We start from the raw sequence: 20842 nt of genomic DNA on the forward strand, positions 1-20842 counted from the left end.
CTCTAGGAACTTGTCCATCTTACATAACTTTTCTGGAATGACCAAATTGTCACAATCATCCAGAGTAGATAACACCTCCTTAAGCAGTGCGCGGAGATGTTCTAATTTAAATTTAAAAGTAATAACATCAGGTTCAGCTTGTTGAGAAATTTTTCCTGAATCTGAAATTTCTCCCTCAGACAAAACCTCCCTCCTGGCCCCTTCAGATTGGTGTGAGGGTATGTCAGAACCATTATCATCAGCGTCCTCATGCTCTTCAGTATCTAAAACAGAGCAATCGCGCTTTCTCTGATAAGTGGGCATTTTGGACAAAATGTTTTTAATAGAATTATCCATTACAGCCGTTAATTGTTGCATAGTAAGAAGGATTGGCGCACTAGATGTACTAGGGGCCTCTTGTGCGGGCAAGACTGGTGTAGACACAGAAGGGGATGATGCAGTACCATGCTTACTCCCCTCGCTTGAGGAATCATTTTGGGCAACATCATTATCAGTGGCATCATTGTCCCTACTTTGTTTGGACACTATGTCACATTCATCACATATATTTAAATGGGGAGGAACCTTGGCTTCCAAACATACAGAACATCGTCTATCTGATGGTTCAGACGTTAACAGGCATAAACTTGATAACAAAGCACAAAAAACGTTTTAAAATAAAACCGTTACTGTCACTTTAAATTTTAAACTGAACACACTTTATTACTGAATATGTGAAAAAGTATGAAGGAATTGTTCAAAATTCACCAAAATTTCACCACAGTGTCTTAAAGCCTTAAAAGTATTGCACACCAAATTTGAAAGCTTTAACTCTTTTTTACATTTAACCCCTATACAGTCCCTGGTATCTGCTTTGCTGAGACCCAACCAAGCCCAGAGGGGAATACGATACCAAATGACGCCTTCAATAAGCTTTTTCAGTGGTTCTTAGCTCCTCACACATGCATCTGCATGCCTTGCTTTCCAAAAACAACTGCGCATTAGTGGCGCGAAAATGAGGCTCTGCCTATGACTAGAAAAGGCCCCCAGTGAAAAAGGTGTCCAATACAGTGCCTGCCGTTTTTTTAATACATCCCCAAGATTAAAAGAACTATTTACAGTTATAATCCACTAAATATACTTATAAAGTAATCGTTTTAGCCCAGAAAAATGTCTACCAGTCTTTAAAGCCCTTGTGAAGCCCTTTATTCTTATACTAAACTAAGAAAATGGCTTACCGGTTCCCATAGGGAAAATGACAGCTTCCAGCATTACCAAGTCTTGTTAGAAATGTGTCATACCTCAAGCAGCAAAAGTCTGCCCACTGTTTCCCCCAACCGAAGTTAATTCATCTCAACAGTCCTGTGTGGAAACAGCCATCGATTTTAGTAACGGTTGCTAAAATCATTTTCCTCTTACAAACAGAAATCTTCATCTCTTTTCTGTTTCAGAGTAAATAGTACATACCAGCACTATTTTAAAATAACAAACTCTTGATTGAAGAATAAAAACTACATTTAAACACCAAAAAACTCTTAGCCATCTCCGTGGAGATGTTGCCTGTGCAACGGCAAAGAGAATGACTGGGGTAGGCGGAGCCTAGGAGGGATCATGTGACCAGCTTTGCTGGGCTCTTTGCCATTTCCTGTTGGGGAAGAGAATATCCCACAAGTAAGGATGACGCCGTGGCCCGGACACACCTATGTTGGAGAAATAAGGCTTTTTAGCCCCCTAAGAACCCAACAAACCTATTCATGGGTGGTATCACTGTACTCAGGAGATGTCGTTGAACACATATTGAGGTGTTATTTTGCAGTAACAAATAACAGGAACTAAGAATCCATGCCTAAATTCTAACGTGTGTGAAAAATAACACAAAATAATGACTATTCAAACGTTTGACAAAGACTGGTAGTTGAATTAGTGCATGGAAAGTGTTAAAATACCAGCATTTCAAATACCCTAGGGTGTCTACTTTTCAAAAATATATGGTTTGATGGGGGTAAATTACATTGGCTGGCTTCAGAAATGTCCCAAATAGGACATGGGTACATGATGACAGATGTGAAAATTCCAAGTTGGAAAACTGGAATGCGCCCCCTAAACATAAGGCCTTTTAGCCCCCTGAGAACCCAACCCACCTATACATGCGTGGTATCACTGTACTCAGCAGATGTTGCTGAACACATATTTGGGTGTTATTTGGCAGTATCCCTTAACATTCTCAGTAAATGTATTCTTACATTGCTATTTTGTAAAAAAATAACCACTTTTTTCTTTTCTTTCAAACTTTGGCATAGATTGGTGGTAAAATTGTTGCATGAAAACAGTCAAAGTACCCCAAGTTTAATACCTTAGGTTGTCTTCTTTTTAAAAAATATATACATGTGAAGGGTTATTCAGGGATTCCTGACAGGTATCAGTGTTACAATGTAACTATCGCAAATTTTGAAATAGCAAAGTGCGACTTGTACCTATCCTATATTATAAAAGGCCAAGTGTTTGTCTGAAGCCGTCATGCGCAGCAGAGACAAACACTTGGCCTTAGAAAGCGCACAGCTGATCGCACGCGCACCCACCCGACCGCTGCAAGAGAGAGAGAGAGAGAGAGACACAGAGACAGAGAGAGAGAATGGAACCGCGGTACCTAAAAAATTGGCCCGTGTACACGGGCTTTAGGACTAGTTGCCCTATAATTTGCCAAAAGAAAAAAACAGAGAACATGCAAACATTGGGTATTTCTAAACTCAGGACAACATTTAGAAACTATTTAACAAGGGTATTTTTTGGTGGTTGTAGATGTGAAAGAGATTTTGGGGGTCAAAGTTAGAAAAAGTGTGTTTTTTTTTAAAAAAAAAAAATCATCATATTTTATAAATAAAATTATAGTAAATTATAAGATATGATGAGAATAATGGTATATTTAGAAAGTCCATTCATTTAATGGAGAGAAAAATGGTGTATTATATGTGTGGGTACAGTAAATGAGTAAGAGGAAAATTACAGCTAAACACAAACACTGCAGAAATGTAAAAATAGCCCTGGTCCCAAACGGTAAGAAAATGGAAAAGTGCTGTGGTCACTAAGGGGTTAATCGTCTCTTTTTATCGAAAGCCAAGGTTGTTAGAAAAGAAAATCCTTCAGGAAGTAGCCTTGAATGGGACACATCCTCCAGCTGTCCATCTGTACCACTGGAAAAGCTGAGGTGGACTCTCAAATGATCCTCATCCAAGCACAGACAATATGACTAATATAAAATGTTCCAGCAGATAATTTCCTTTCTGGTTGGACTATAAAGTTTAAATGTGTCTGGAACTTTACTACCAGACAGATGGATGCATGAATACAAACAAGGGGATTATGTTCTAGACTGAACATCAAGCCTTGCCAGGCCAGAAATGTGCCACTATAGGAATACCAATTACATTCTAGAAGATCTATTTGAATACCTACTTTTTTTTTAATGAGAGTGAAGATAGCCTAAAAGGGAAGAAAAATGAAAGCAAATCTGAGATAATGCGGATGTGGCAAAAGGTAGTCGCCAATCAGCAAATGCTACTCAGGCTTCTGAACCAAAAATGGGCCGGTTAATAGGATTACATTCCTGCTTTTCCAAATGCAGATACCAAGAGAATGAAGGAAAAATGATAATAGGAGTAAATTAGAAACTAGCTTAAAATTTAAGGGATTCCATCATGAGCTTTTGAGTCTTCATTTGTTTAATGTTCAAATATCTAACACAAGTCACAATGAACCATATTTCTTGATAATCAGAAAAGTTGGGAGTACAAACAGGTTTCGCATTGGCAATAGTTAAAGGGCCATGATACCCACATTTTTTCTTTCATGATTTAGAAAGAGAATGCATTTTTAAACATCTTTCTAATTTACTTCTAGTATCGAATTTGTTTTATTCTCTTGATATTCTTTGCTGAAAAGCATATCTAGATATGCGCAGTATCTGCTGATTGGTTGCTGCACATAGAAGTCTCATGTGATTGGCTCACCCATGTGCATTGCTTTTTCTTCAAATAAGGATATCTCAAAAATGAAGCAAAATAAATAATAGAAGTAAATTGTAATGTTTAAATTTGTATGTTCCATCTGAATCATGAAAGAAAGATTTTGGGTTTAGTGGCCCTTTAAGTACAATGGTTAATTACAATGGCGGAACATTCCTAAATTCTATTACATATTTTTTATCACATCCACTTCACACACATCTGAGACTGAGGTTATCAGTATTTCTACAAACAATGACAGCTGTGCTCTTCCTACTACATTATTATGCTTTAAAAAAAAATCTTTTTCAGATTTAAAACGTGAGCAAATCCGTAAAGAGATCAATATAAAATCACAGTCTGGCAGTCAGAGTTATACAATGGGTAATTTTTACTTTCTTTGCTTTGTTAATTTACAGCTTTGTAATATAGCCCAGAACTCTAAAAGTCAAACTTATGGGATCACTGATTTTTACTACCTACATGTGGTTCAAAAGGATACAGGGGGACAATTAAGTCTTCTCACTACAGTGATTTTTAGAGTCAAAAAATGTCAACCCATGGTGACAGAAAACAGTGTCCCTTTCAAGGCACCAACCTGAGGTCGGTCAAAGGCGGCACTCTGGTATATCTTAAGATATGTTTTAACCACATTTGTGTTATTGGGTGACAAAATATGACAGATATGTCCTGTTTGGTATCAAAATAATCTTCATGATGTCACAAGGGTATATGTAATGGATATACATAACTAAAAATTATAAATTATTCAATAACTTCAGATAGGGCTGCAGGGCTTTTTATGGCCTACCAAGGGCCTGGTCAGAAAACTGACCTCAGGAAAAAATGTATTTAACTGTGATTTTAGCAAAATAATTTTGTCATTCTACACGGAAGGCTGCGTGCACAGCGTGTTTTACTATTCTTCATTCCGTCTCCCTGAGGCAGAGGTTATTCTGGTAAAGTTATAGGTTCCGTAATGTTTCTCCTTTTCATTTTAAACTGCTGCCGTGTGTAATTTTGTTTAATTCCTTTGTTTTATATAAATGCACTGTGACTCTTTTTAGAATGATTTTTGCCAAAATGGGATTTTTAATTTATTAGTCTGGGTTTTTCCTTAGGAATAATCCTAAAGTGGTGAGATAGGTTAATGTGGGTGGCATTAAAGGAAAGTTTGGGCATTTTTCTAAGGTCTTGTACAAACTAGAAAGTGTTTGTAAACCCTTGCACCCACTGAACTAAGTCACAGGCTTGTCTGGAGTGGCTAAACTGTGACAATCTGGTTAAAGTAGAAAGGCTCAGTTAACCCTTTCTGTGACAAAACTGGTGACTGTAACATAAACATGTGCGGCTTTGTATTATCTCAGAAGATTCTCTATGTTGGACTCTCTTACCCTAGGTTCAGTATTCTACCAATGCCTAGGGGAAACTCTTTTTTCCAGGTACACATCTTTGTTTTGTAGAAGTAAATGATATACTGGTCATTTGTATATATTAAAAAAACAACAAGTAAGATGATTCATTTTTTAATTCTACTATCAGCTTAGACATTACTGGACTTGATATTTATGTTGACATGGCCGAATGAAAGAACACTTGCAAACTACAAATTAGGATTTCAAACATAGAAACCTAAAAAAGGAATATCTACAATGAGCTGGGTATAAGTAAACCCATAAAATACACAGCTTAAAACCTTACCTTCAGTGTAAAAACATATTTCAAGAATTTGTTACATTAAGTGAAGGTGTTTTTCTTATAAGAACACTTTAGTAAAAATTATTCCGGGTCTTTATAGTTTCATAACAGTTTACAAAGCCATTCCTTTTTCTCTAAAATAAGCATAGGATTAGGCGTGGAGTGTGTATATCAGAGCCTTCAGTGCATACAAACCGTAATGCCCTTGACAGCCAATCAAACTCATTCTCAGAGAATACACAGAAATCAGAGGCCATGCATGTTCCCAAGTGCAGTGGTTGTGTTAAACAAAAAAAAGCTAAGCAGCTTTTTTTTATTGGCATAATTATTGCAGAGTTGCTTTGCAAGCTATTCAGGGGCTATAAAACCCCAAAATAGTTTGTACTTTAAATGTCCATTTATATTTGGACCTGGACAATGTAAAACTAGTATGTTCCTAGCATGGAATTGTCCAGTATACAGTTTAAACCTGAATCTGACATTTTCTGAAATGTTTATGTGACACATTCTTTTTCTTATAATAAGCTACTTGTGTGATTCTTTTACTTCCAACAAGAGAGGTGCCCAGAATCTAGGAAGTTCTTTCTTCCATTGTGGTATGGGGGGGGGGGGGGAGGGAGGGGCAAGAGCTCAAACTCCATATTTTGGTTAGTATAGCTGACAGCTATGCAACATATTCTATAGAATGACAAGAAAATCCTCTTTCCAATTACATTTCCCAAGCTACTCTAAGATGGATGTGATTACTATACAGAAGAGTCTCCTGCTCTATCAGACATCAGGGGTGCTGTGAAATGTGAGCTTGCTGTGTTCAAAGAGGGCTTGTATGCTGCTTTTCTTTTTCAAATTATTAACTTCTTCACATAGGGAGGTGATAGAAGCAAGGAAGGTTTTTTCCCCCCTAAGACTATCTTCCCCCAGCAGCAATTAAACATGGATCATGACCCTTATTGTACTGTATATGTATTGCATACATGTGAAAATATTCCTGGCTCTGGCCTACAAACTGTACAAGCTAAAAAATTTAAAAAATCTTTTGTTGAGCAAAAAAACAGGGGGAAAAAACTGCATTCTCTGAAATAAACCCAAAAATTAGTAAAAAAACCCCCATAAATTATGCTTACCTGATAATTTCATTTCCATCTGTGGGAGAAGAGTCCACTGCTTCATTCATTACTTGTGGGAATTAAGAACCTGGCCACCAGGAGGAAGCAAAGACACCCCAGCCAAAGGCTTAAATACCTCCCCCACTCCCCTCATCCCCCAGTCATTCTGCCAAGGGAACAAGGAACAGTAGGAGAAATATCAGGGTATAAATGGTGCAAGAAGATTAACAATAAATTTAGGTCCGCCCACCGGAGAACGGACGGGTGCAGTGGAATCTCCTCCCACAGATGGAAATGAAATTATCAGGTAAGCATAATTTATGTTTTCCATCTTAATGGGAGGAGAGTCCACTGCTTCATTCATTACTTGTGGGAACAAATACCCAAGCTCTAGAGGATACTGAATGAACAAAATGGGAGGATAGGCGGATCCTAAACTGAGGGCACCACAGCCTGCAGAACCTTTCTCCCAAAAGTTGCTTCCGCCGAAGGAAAAACTTCAAATTTATAAAATTTTGCAAAAGTATGTAAGGAAGACCAAGTGGCCGCCTTAGAAATATGCTCCATAGAAGCCTCATTCTTAAAGGCCCAAGAAGAGGCCACAGCTCTAGTCTAGTGAGCCGTAATCCTCTGAGGAGGCTTATGTCCCGCTGTCTCATATGCCAGACGGATCATACTCCTCAACCAAAATGATAGAGAGGTAACAGAGGCCCTTTGTCCCCTGCGCTTCCCTGAATACACAACAAATAAGGATGAAGTCTGTTTGAACTCCTTCGTGGTCTGAAGATATAACTTCAAAGCCCGAACTACGTCCAGATTATGAAGTAACCGCTCCTTCGAAGAAGAAGGGTTAGGACACAAAGAAGGAACCACTATTTCCTAATTGATGTTACGACTTGACACTACCTTGGGAACGAATCCCAATCCAGTGTGAAGTAGGGAGGCTCACATTGCAAGGCGGCCAACTCAGAAACTCTGCATGCCGATGCAATAGCCAGTATTAATAGGACTTTCCAAGAAAGAACCTTAACGTCAAGTGCATGCATAGGCTCAAACGGAGCCCTCTGCAAAACCTTAAGAACCAAGTTTAAGCTCCAAAGAGGAGCCGGGTTGCTGAAAACAGGCCTGATCCTAACCAGCGCCTGAACAAAGGACTGAATGTCAAGAAGCTCCGCAAGCTTCTTATGCAACAGTACAGATAAAGCCGAGATCTGTCCTCTCAGGGAACTGGCTGCAAGACCCTTATCTAGACCGTCCTGGAGAAAGGCCAAAATCCTGGATACCCTGACCTTATGCCCGGGATATCCTCATTCCTCACACCAGGATAAGTAGGTCCTCCACACCTTGTGGTAGAAGCGACGAGTGACCAGCTTCCTGGCCTGAAAGAGGGTGTCAATTACTCTTTCCGAAAACCCTCCCTTGGCTAAGACTAGTCGTTCAATCCTCACGCAGTCAGCCTCAGATAATCAAGATTTTGATGTAGAAAAGGACCTTGAACTAGCAGATCCCTGCAACAAGGTAAACTTCCACAGCGGAGATGACGACATCGCCACCAGATCCGCAAACCACATCCTCTGCGGCCACTATGGAGCAATCAGAATAGCAGAAGCTTGCTCCTGCTTGATGCAGGCCACTACCCGAGGTAGAAGAGGCAACGGTGGAAAAATGTAAATTAGGTTGAAGTCCCAGGGCATCGCCAAGGCATCTATCAGTTCCGCCTGGGGATTCCTGGATCGCGACCCATATCTGGGTAAGCTTGCAATTGAGTCTGGACACCATGAGATCTATCTCCGGCGTCCCCCATCTGCTGCAGATCTCCGCGAACATCTCGGGATGGAGGGACCATTCCCCTGGATGAAACGTCTGTCTGCTCAGAAAATCCGCTTCCCAGTTGTCCACACCCGGAATGTGGATCGCTGAGAGTGAACAATTGTAAGTCTCCACCCATTCCAGAATCCAAGATACATCCCCCATTGCTACGATGCTTCTCATCCCTCCCTGATGGTTTATGTAAGCCACCAAGGTAATGAAGTCCGACTGGAATCTGATGAATCGGGACAACCCCAGAAGGGGCCAAGCCCTCAGAGTGTTGAATATCACTCGAAGTTCCAAAATATTTATAGGTAGACTCGACTCTTCACAAGGCCATCTGCCCTGTGCCCTTCTGGCACCCCATACAGCTCCCCATCCTGATAGACTTGCATCCGTGGTCACAATCTCCCAGGATGGTCTCAAAAAGGATATCCCCTGAGACAACTGCCCCGGTTGGGTCCACCAAGATAGGAACTCCCTCACCGGTCTGTTTAGAGATATCTGTTGGGATAGATCTGAATGATCGCTGTTCTATTGTCTCAACATGCACAACTGAAGAGGTCTGAGATGGAACCTGGCGAATGGAATGACATCTATGCTGGATACCATGAGCAAGATCACCTCCATACACCTGGCCATAGATGTCCTGGAGGATGTTTGAAGAGCTAGACAGTTAGATGCAAGCTTGCAACGTCTCTGATCCGTCAAGAATATCTTCATGGCTGAATCTATTATCGTACCTAGGAATTCTACCCTGTTGCTGGGGACCAATGAACTTTTTCCTTTGTTTATCTTCCACCCGTGGAACCGAAGGAGAAGAGCTCTCGAGTGATCCTCCGCAAGACTGTGGAACGGAGCCTGGACCAGGATATCGTCCAGATAAGGCGCCACTGCAATTCCTCTGGCTCTCTCTACTGTGAGTAGAGCTCCCAGAACCTTTGTGAAGACTTTTGGGGCCGTCGCCAGACCAAACGGAAGGGCCACAAACTGGAAGTGTTGGTCCAGGAAGGCGAACCTTAGAAACCTGAAGTGATCCTTGTGGATTGGAACATGAAGGTAAGCGTCCTTCAGGTCTATAGTCATAAATTGCCCTTCTTGAATCAGGGGCAAAATCGACCTGATCGTATCCATCTTGAACGATGGGACTGACAAAAACTTGTTTAGGGTCTTTAGGTCCAGAATTGGACGAAACGTGCCCTCCTTTGGGACCACAAAAAGGTTTGAATAGCACCCCAGACCTCTTTCTGCCAGAGGAACTGGGACGATTACCCCGAGAGATGAGAGATCCCTCACACACCCCAGGAAGGCGTCTCTCTTTTCTGGTCTTGAAGATATGTTTGACAGGAGAAATCTGCCTCTGGGTGGATAAGACTTGAAAGGGACAAAAAGTAGACCCCTTAAGTTTAGCCTTCTTATCCTGAGGCAAGAAGGCATCCTTGCCCCCCGTGACCATTGATATGATCGAATCCAGGCCCGGGCCAAACAAAACCTTCCCCTTGAATGGAAGGGAAAGCAAACGAGACTTAGAAGTCATGTCAGCAAACCACGACTTTAACCACAGAGCCCTGCGGGCTAAAACAGAAAAACCTGATGTCTTAGCATTCAGGCAAATAATCTGCATGTTAGCATCACAAATGAACGAATGAGCCACTCTTTAGGCCTTAATTCATTCTAGAATTTCATTGAGAGGGGTCTCCACCTCGACCATTGCTGATAGTGTGTCACACCAGTTTGTAGCCTCACCAGCAACCGCGACGACCACCGCCGCTGCTGGTTGAAAAACAAACCCCGTGATTTGGAACATCTTCCGCAGCATGGACTCTATCTTTTTATCCATGGGTTCCTTGAAAGAGGAGCTATCCTCTAGCGGAATAGTCATTCTCTTAGCGAGCGTGGAGATAGCACTCCACATTATGGACGGTTCCCCACAGTTCAAGCTGCGCTTCTGGAACTGGGTAAAGCTTTTTAAAAGAAGAAGAGGGGGAAAAGGACGAACCAAGTTTCTCCCATTCATTCTTAATAATGTTAGCCATCTTGATTGGAACCGGGAAGTCCTGGGGCACTACCCTGTCCTCATAAATCCTATATAGTTTAGGGATCGAAGGTTCCTTCGGTAGTTTCGGTTCCGGAACCTCCAATGTAGCAAGCACCTCTTTTAGCAGAAAGCGCAGATGCTCGATCTTAAATTTAAAATCAGGCTCCTCTGCTAACAGAGGCCTAGAAGTAGCCGATTCCGACCCAGAAGCAACATCCTCCGATAAGTTGGAATTGTCCTCCTCAGCGGATATTCTGTCCAAAACATCTAGCAGAGTTGAAGAACCCTGAGACGGATAGCCGTGCCATACCCTCCGCTTGCGCTTAGTAGGGCGAGGCATCGCATTAATGGCCGCAGAAACCACCGTCTGTAACTGATCAGCGAAGTCTGGAGGCCAAAGGGCCCCTCCTGCAGAAGGATTAGTAGTGTCCTTGGGAACTGCTTGTTTAATCGGAGATGATTGCAGGGAACGCACCTTGCGGAGCGGAGAACCCTCAGAGGTGGATGGCTCAGTCGTACTAAATACTTTATTCTTTTTAGAAATAGTAATACTGTCAAAGCATGTGGAACAGAGTTGCGTAGGCGGTTCAACTGGAACCTCCTCACAATATACTGTCATACTCTGCAAGGGAGCAGGTTCAGGAGTTGGGAGCTGTTGTGCAGAGGTGTCAGGTTCTGGGGTTAAAGTTGTGTTTTTTCTGCGTGAGTCTTTCCTTTTTGGCATAATGAAACAGGTACAAGGTTTTAGGCAATAAAGGTGATGGTTTTATTGATAGGACAGTTACCAATGCAGAGATATGCAAACTAGATAAGGCAAAGTCTATAGGCTGTAGACTGGAACTCTGTAGTAACAGGCAGGAATACATATCTTTGTAATAACAGGCAGGATACTTGCATATGCTGTAGACTGGAACTATGTAATAACAGGCAGGAATGCAGTTCTTTGTAATAACAGACAGGATATTCTCTAACATATCAGAGTCCTCCATAGCTTGCGCCTTTATTACGGACTTGATAAAAAAAATGGCACCTTTATATCCCAATGGCCAGGGCACTCACCACCTCCTATGACCCGGACTGCAAGAAACAGCTTTTGTCTCCTCCGAACGGTCAAGAAAGAGGAAGTTGTAAAGGCCACACCCGGTCACATGGAGAGCCATTCAAGACCGCCCCTGCACTCGAGAGAAGTATGCGCCAAAAAGCCTGCCTCAACCTCTCGCTAATGAACTGTGTTCCACACTGACAGAGCCTCATCTCACACAAATGCAGTAGCAAACACAATAAACAATATTATGCATAATAATATCCCACCTGTTCAACAGCCCCCTTCGGAGGGTATTATCTTAGATTCTATAAAGATAAAAGGAGCTACACTGTGACCCTGTCTTCATGCGTAATCAAATATATATATATAAATGAAACGATCTTAACAGAATCAACGACGTGGAACAGGAACACAGCCCTTCAAGTGTGACAGGGTAGTAGCATCACTCCTGACATGGACTTGAGAGAAGAAAAGCAGGCAGCGAAACTCGTCAACACTGATTGCTAATGGAACTGTTAAACTGAGTCGGGATGGTTTCGCAGAAAGACTTTCCCTGCATCACCAGACTCTAGCATTCACCCTTGCTCTCACTGAGAGGCTGACATCACTACTTAAAACTCCAGTCCCATTTCGAAGAGTACTACCCTCTATATGAGACTTCTCCGAATCTTCCGACACTTCTCTGCCAGCCTCCTGTGAGGAAAGGCAAAGAATGACTGGGGGATGAGGGGAGTGGGGGAGGTAATTAAGCCTTTGGCTGGGGTGTCTTTGCCTCCTCCTGGTAGCCAGGTTCTTAATTCCCACAAGTAATGAATGAAGCAGTGGACGCTCCTCCCATTAAGATGGAAACTATGTAATATTTGTGAGTATTTAAAATGTAAATGCAGTGTGCACTTACTGAACTTTATTGTCCGTCTGAGGGAAAAGGGTATGACTGAGGCTGTTGGTTGCTCCCAGAGGGATGAATCCAATAGGAATCTTACTGAATGAGGCCTGTAGGAACAAAACATCAATATGTTATAGAGTTACTAAACCTACTTCCTAGTTCACTAGTCAGATTGTTCTTAGATTACAATATACATGTTAAAGTAAATGAGAATATTGCATACTATTTGTAAGAGTGTGGATATGATGAATAAACCAGTTGTTTTTTATTTTAGGGTCTATTTAGATATATAGAAGTGCAGAAAGAAAATATTCAGTGGTTTATTACATTACTGCTTACATATAAATATTTGTTTAACTGCTGCAAAGTTAAAGTCAGCTCCATAGCAGCAATGAACTACCGGGGCCAAGATGAACACATATAGTAAGCCAATGACAATAGGCATATGTGTGTAGCCACCAATAACTACCTAGCTTCTAGTACAGCACTGCTGCTCCTGATTGGCTACCAGCAGTTTCCTGCAACCCCAGAATTATTTTACCTATGCATTTAATCTTTTTTTGGGGAGTTAAACATATAGAAGTTGATTCAAATATTTCTCATTGTGTTTATTGGCTGTTGCTCCCAATATGCCTTTTCATCATTGGAGCAATCAAAATCCAAACTGCAACACAATTTCAGAATTGGAAAAAGTGCATAGGATATGAGCTTAGTGTTCTCCCCTGGGTCAAATCCCTGGGCGCACCGCTTGCTTAATTTTGATAGTCGCACAGCTACAGATTGGTAGAGTATTTGACTGGAGCTACGCATAATTCATTTGCCCACTTGTAGCTCCAGATTGGTCAGGTCTCTGCAGTTACAAGCTGTCATGTGATGAGCTGACACTAGTCACTGCTCGATTATAATGGGTGCTAGCGGCGCTTAGAAAACTAGTCTGGCGCCCCCCAAAATGGCTTTTACCCCTTCCTATGTGCCGGATTATAAAAAGATCTCTAGGCTGGTGAGATTCTAAAAGAATGCTTGCCAGCCCTTCTATTTCCCTGGAGGAATTCTATAAAGCCACTTTTTGCACTGAGAATAGGATGACTCGCTAAGGGGCATATATTGCATAATGCATTTGTGCAAAATTAAATTTGCAATATAAAAATCATACAACATTAACCATTCACCCAAAAACATGCAGGAAAAAATTGTATTGTCAAGTTGCATCAAAAATCATAACAAAATTGTTCACCAAGAATCGTAACATTTGTATGTAAATTATACAGGAATAAATTGTATTAAATATGCATAGCATAAATCTTAATCTATGTACACTGGATGTGCAAAAATAAAAGCCCACCAAGACAGACACTATACATTATTCCCCTTGCTTTTTTGCGCACATTGTTTTTTCGCACTTTGATTAGATTACGCAAGTCGGGTTACCCCATGTAGGTCCTCGGTTTTGTGCAAATTGGGTTTGGCACGCTTAATTCCCTTATAATTGTTAGTTTTTTCGCATGCTTAATTCAAAGCTGTTGTGCATTATCTAAGCATCACATGTGAAGTTTATGTCTCCTGCTTTGTTTGCACTTTGGCTTAGCGTACTTTGAACTTATACATTTTTTTAAAGCTACTTTAGGAGGGGGTAAGTTTTATCCCATTCCTCAAGAGCTTTCTTTTTAAGGGGTTATAAATTGTTTATTGCTTTGCTTTCTCAGTGCTATAATAGAGCTGCCTGATTCTGTCCCTAAACCTTCCTTATAAGCCGAGTCTCCTGAACACCTTCCTACCATTAGTAAGTGTGTTTATAGTAAAAAAGGTTTCTCCTCCAGCTCATTTATGTGACATGTTTATCTATGGTAATGCATTCAAACCAACCTAATTCTGCTTCTTTTGGTATTACTGCTCCTTCTGTTTGTTTATTACAGTAGAGTGTTATATATATATATATATATATATATATATATATATATATATATATATATATATATATATATATATATCACCAGGAGTGAAAAATCTCATTAAAACTGCTGTTTCTGAAGTGCTGGCTGCTCTCCCGCCTTCAAGTAAGTGTAAAAGGTCAGTTCAGAATACACTTTCTACTAGCACTATGTCCACTGAAGTCAGGGATATTGTTATGTCTTCATAAGGTGAAGTTTCCTCTGGTGTTCAACCTGATACTTTTTATTTAAGACTGAACATATTTGTTCTCTTTTGAAAAATGTTTTACTTACTTTATGGGTTAAAGATTCTAAGGTATCCAATAATAAGCCTTTTAATCATTTAGATTCAGTTTTTAAAGCTGTTGCTAAGCTCCCTGAGGTTTTTCCTATCCCTGAGGCTGTCTCTCAGATGGTGTCTAGGGAATGGTTTAAGTCTGGTAATTTGTTTAATCCTTCTGCAAGGTTTAAAAATGTATATCCTTTATCTGTTGCTAATGTTGAATTGTGGGAAATTGTTGCTAAGATTCATGGGGCTATTTCCACTCTTGCTAAGCATACTACTATCCCTTTGGAAGATGGTACTTCTTTTAAAAACCCTTTGTATAGTCCTTTCATAGAAGGGCCTTTTTACAGGCAGGGTATTTGCTTAGGCCAGCTATTTCTATTGCTGATGTTGCTTCTGCTTCATTTTACTGATTATCTAGTCTTTCAGGACACTTGGCTAATGACTCTGCTAGTGAAGATCTTTTGGGTTTACTTAAAAGTGCTAATTCCTTTATTTGTGATGCTGTATTTGATATTATGAAAATCAATATAAATAAAAATGCCTTTGGCAGTCCTTGCTAGAAGAGCCTTATGGCTTAAAGCCTGGTCTTGCTGACATGGAGTTTAAGTCCAGACTTTTGTCTCTTTCTTTTCCGGGAAAGAAACTGCTTGGTTCTGATTTAGAGTCTATTATATCTACTGTTACTCGTGGTAAAGAGGGTTTTCTTCCTTAGGACAAGGAGTCTAAGGGAATATCTAAAGCTTTCAATTGTTTTTGTTCCTTTCATTAGAATAAGGAACAAAATGTTGACTTCTCTGCTGAGAAGCAAGGCACCTGTAGCCCAGTCTGGATGCCTAGTACTAAATGGAACAAGTCAAAGCATGCTATGAAATCTATCCCTACTACCAAATTTGCATGAAGGGGTGGCTCCCGATCTAGGTTATGCCTTTTTCAGGAGGCTTGGTTCCAGCCTGTTCCAGATCCCTGGGTTCTAAATATAGTTTTCCAGGGTTATCAAATAGGATTCAGAACAAGGCCTCCCAGAGGAAGTTTTTTTCTGTCCAATGTTCGAAGGAATCCCTTAAAAGCTCAAGCTTTGTTCCAGTCAAATTTCAGATCTGGAAACTATGGGAGTGATTGTACTAGTTCCTTTGCAGGAACAGGGGATGGGATTTTATTCAAATCTCTTCAATATTCCTAAAAAGGAAGGTACGTTCAGACCAGTCCTGGATCTGAAAGCTCTGAACAAGTTTGTAAGAGTTCCTTCTTTCAAAATGGAAACTATTCAGACTATTCTGCCTTGTGTCCAGCAAGGTCAGTTTATGTCCACAATTTAAATGATGCTTATCTTCATGTTCCAATCCACAGGAACCATTACCAGTTTCTGAAGTTTGCCTTTCTAGACAAGCATTTTCAGTTTGTTGCTCTACCATTTGTTCCGGCTACAGCTCCAAGAATTTCCACAAAATGCCCTATTGTCTGTGATCATATCTCAGGGTGTTGCAATGTTTGCCTACCTGTACGATATCTTGAGTCAAGCTCTATCTTTTCATTTAGCAGAATCTCACACCAACACACTTATTGTTTTTTCAACAACATGGTTGGAGGACCAATTTTCCAAAGCGTTCTTTGGTTCCTCAGACAAAGGTAACTTTTTCAGTGTCCATGGAGTATTTATCTTATAGAGCAGAGAAGGTTAAAATTGGTGTCAGCTTGTCTGAACCTTTAGTTCCTTTCGTCCCTCGGTTGCTCTTCGTATATAAGTTCTGGTTCTCATGATTGCAGCTTCAGATGCAATTCCTTTTGCACAATTTCACGAGACCTCTTGAGCTTTGTATGCTTCATCAGTGGTTAAGGGATCATACTCAGCTATCTCAAAATATTTTTCTGGATCCCAGTACAAGTCTCTGACTTGGTGGCTGGATCATCAGTTCATTATTGGGAAGGCTTCTTTTGCTTCTCATACCTGGACTGTGATCACTACAGATGCCAGTCTTTCAGGTTGGGGAGCTGTTTTGGGGTCTCTGAGAGCCCAGGGAGTTTGGGATCCTCAGGAGGCGAGGCTGCCAAGAAATATTCTAGTGCTATTTTCAGACCTCTGTTGAAAAGGGAATCCATCTCCATTTCCAAACAGACAATGTCACAGCAGTGGCCTATGTCAACCATCAGGGGGAACTCACAGTTTCTTAGTCATGAAGAAAGTATCTCAAATTCTCTCATGGGTGGAAATCAATTCCGGTCTAGTCTCTGCGACTCATTCCAGGAGTGAAAAACTGGGAAGCAGACTTTCTCAGTTGTCAAATTCTACATCCAGGTAAATGGTCTCTTCACCAGAAGGTGTTCTACCAGAATATGGGTCTTTGAGGTCTTCCAGAGATAGATATGATGGATTCTCGATGAACAACAAACTTCCCAGGTACTTTGTGAAATTCAGGGATCCTCAGCAGAGTTTGTAGATGCTCTAGTAGATCCTTCGTCATTTTAGCTTGCTTATCTGTTTCTTTCTCTGCTTCTTCTCCAAGGTAAGCCTAGTAAAATGTTCAGTAATCCTGATTGTCCTAGCTTGGCCTTGCAGGATTTGGTATGCAGATCTGGTTCAGATATCCAGTTGACCTCCGTGGCCTCTTCCTCTGCAGTCAGACAATCTATGTCAATGTCCATTTTTCCATCCGGATCTCAAGTCTCTGAACTTGATGGCATGGAAAATAAATGGTTAGTCCTTAAACATAGAGGTTTCTCTGATTCTGTGATTGATACCTTAATTCGGGCTTGTAAGCCTGTAACTAGGAAGAGTTATCATAAGGTCTGGAGGCCTTTATTTCTTGGTGTATAGATTATGCTTTTTCCTGGCATTCTTTTAGAATTCCTAGGATTTTGCAGTTCTTACAGGATAGTTCTTTGGCAGATTTCTGCTCTTTCAGTTTTGTTTCATAGGAAGTTTCCTTATATTCATGGTTTTGTCCAGGCTTTGGCCTGTATTAAGCCTGTAAGCAAGCCAATGTCTGCTCCATTGGATCTTTACTTGGAGGCTCCTCCTTTTGAACCTATGCATAAGGTATGTTAAACTGCTTTCTTGGAAAGTTTTATTTATTTTTGCTCTCTCTTCTGCTAGAAGAGTGCAAAAAACTAAACAAATAAATAAAAAATTATATATATATATATATATATATATATATATATATATATATATATATATATATATATATATAAATATATATATCCACACACACATATCCACACACACATACCCTTTTGGGTTTTTTGTGGGGTTGTGGATTTAATTTCTCAGTAAAAAAATATGTTTTTTTTAAATCCCTCCCTTTATGTTATTACTCGTGGACTCCACAGCTTGGGTATTAGTTCCCAAGAGTAATACATCATAGACTCTCACCACCCATATGAAAGAAAACATAATTTATGTTTATCTAATAAATTAATTTCTTTCATTGTGGTGAGAGTCCATGAGACCCCAACACTATGTATTTAGGGTTAGTTTTTCTAGAGCACATCTTTTTCCCTGCTCCTTTTATGGGTCTTATTCCTTTTTTTACCTCATTTTGCTTGGCTATACGTTATGACTGAGGTACATGTGCGGTAGGAGAGGTTTTATAGAGCTCTTGGGGTTTGGTAATCTTTGCCTCCTCCTAGTGGTAAAGAAGAGCAATGTCCAGGAGTATTGGATTGTGTACTCTCACCAACATGGAAGAAATTAATTTATCAGGTTAGCATAATTTATGTTTTTTTGATGCACAGAAGACATTACCCCCCACCTGACACCTCCCACTCCCAGATCCCTACCTGATCCCTCCCAAACCAAGTATTGGACTGGTCTTACTGGTTCCTTTTTAGTTACAGTCAGTAATAACTTTGGGTTTTGGATCCTACATGCAAAATTTTGCTCTTGGTAATATTAAATTTCAGATCCTTTAAAAATGTAAAAAACAAAAAAGTGTGTTTTTTTCTAAACAGTGAAAAGAAGAAGGGGTTATTTTCATTTAAATTATGGCGTTTTGGTGTGTGTGTGTATATGTATATGTCACCCTAAGAGTAATGGGGAAACCAGACGTGGACTCCATGCACACTTGCCCTTAAAGAGATACAACTGCACCTCACTGACAAGGCCCATAGAAGGCCGAAACGATCGTCTGGGGTTGTTGCTTCCCTTGTTCAGAGAAGAATTGCCTGGTATTTCGGCGCTGGACTGTCATTGGGCAGGGTCAGACTGATATGCTTCAGGATATTTTTTCTCTGTGAAAGAGGCATAGTGTGCTAAAAGACTGTGCACCCTGAGGAGTTATTATAAAAATGGACATGCATGGAAGGTTTTTTCCAGCTTCTGTTCTATCTCATGGAGTGCTGTTCTTTAGTTGTGTTTTATGTAAATGCTCTTGGGTCACCCTAAGAGTAATGGGGAAACCAGACGTGGACTCCATGCACACTTGCCCTTAGAGAGATACAACTGCACCTCACTGACGAGGCCCATAGAAGGCCGAAACGATCGTCTGGGGTTGTTGCTTCCCTTGTTCAGAGAAGAATTGCCTGGTATTTCGGCGCTGGACTGTCATTGGGCAGGGTCAGACTGATATGCTTCAGGATATTTTTTCTCTGTGAAAGGGGCATAGTGTGCTAAAAGACTGTGCACCCTGAGGAGTTATTATAAAAATGGACATGCATGGAAGGTTTTTTCCAGCTTCTGTTCTATCTCATGGAGTGCTGTTCTTTAGTTGTGTTTTATGTAAATGCTCTTGGGTCACCCTAAGAGTAATGGGGAAACCAGACGTGGACTCCATGCACACTTGCCCTTAGAGAGATACAACTGCACCTCACTGACGAGGCCCATAGAAGGCCAAACGATCTTCTGGGGTTGTTGCTTCCCTTGTTCAGAGAAGAATTGCCTGGTATTTCGGCGCTGGACTGTCATTGGGCAGGGTCAGACTGATATGCTTCAGGATATATTTTTTCTCTGTGAAAGGGGCATAGTGTGCTAAAAGACTGTGCACCCTGAGGAGTTATTATAAAAATGGACATGCATGGAAGGTTTTTCCAGCTTCTGTTCTCTCATGGAGTGCTGTTCTTTAGTTGTGTTTTATGTAAATGCTCTTGGGTCACCCTAAGAGTAATGGGGAAACCAGACATGGACTCCATGCACACTTGCCCTTAGAGAGATACAACTGCACCTCACTGACGAGGCCCATAGAAGGCCGAAACGATCGATATATATATATATATATATATATATATATATACACACACATACATACACACATACAGTATCTCACAAAAGTGAGTACACCCCTCACATTTTTGTAAATATTTTATTATATCTTTTCATTTGACAACACTGAAGAAATGACACTTTGCTACAATGTAAAGTAGTGAGTGTACAGCCAGTATAACAATGTAAATTTGCTGTCCCCTCATAATAACCATTGGCAACAAAAGTGAGTACACCCCCAAGTGGAAAGTGAGTACACCCCCAAAGTGTCAATATTTTATGTGGCCACCATTATTTACCAGCACTGCCTTAACCCTCTTGGGCATAGAGTTGAGCAGAGCTTCACAGGTTGCCACTGGAGTCCTCTTCCACTCCTCCATGACGACATCACGGAGCGCTCCCCCACCTTCTGTTTGAGGATGCCCCACAGATGCTCAATAGGATTTAGGTCTGGAGACATGCTTGGCCAGTCCATCACTTTTACCCTCAGCTTCTTTAGCAAGGCAGTGGTTATCTTGAAGGTGTGTTTGGGGTCGTTATCATGTTGGAATACTGCCCTGTGGCCCAGTCTCCGAAGGGAGGTGATCATGCTCTGCTTCAGTATGTCACAGTACATGTTGGCATTCATGGTTCCCTCAATGAACTGTAGCTCCCCAGTGCCAGCAGCACTCATGCAGGCCCAGACCATGACACTCCCACCACCATGCTTGACTGTAGGCAAGACAAACTTGTCTTTGTACTCCTCACCGGGTTGCTGCCACACATGCTTGACACCATCTGAACCAAATAAGTTTATCTTGGTCTCATTGGACCACAGGACATGGTTCCAGTAATCCATGTCATTAGTTTGCTTGTCTTCAACAAACTGT

At 40.9% G+C, this 20842-nt stretch overlaps 1 protein-coding gene across 1 annotated transcript in view; it reads right to left on the reverse strand.

Moving 5' to 3' along the window:
• The window catches only part of AGK (acylglycerol kinase), a 204290-nt gene that overhangs the window by 98615 nt on the left and 84833 nt on the right, over positions 1–20842 (reverse strand). Inside the window, 1 exon segment of the mRNA XM_053718997.1 lies at positions 12575–12669. Within this exon segment, the coding sequence (XP_053574972.1) occupies positions 12575–12669 (95 nt within the window).

This window comes from Bombina bombina, chromosome 6 (genome assembly GCF_027579735.1).
Source record: "Bombina bombina isolate aBomBom1 chromosome 6, aBomBom1.pri, whole genome shotgun sequence".
Lineage (NCBI taxonomy): Eukaryota > Metazoa > Chordata > Amphibia > Anura > Bombinatoridae > Bombina > Bombina bombina.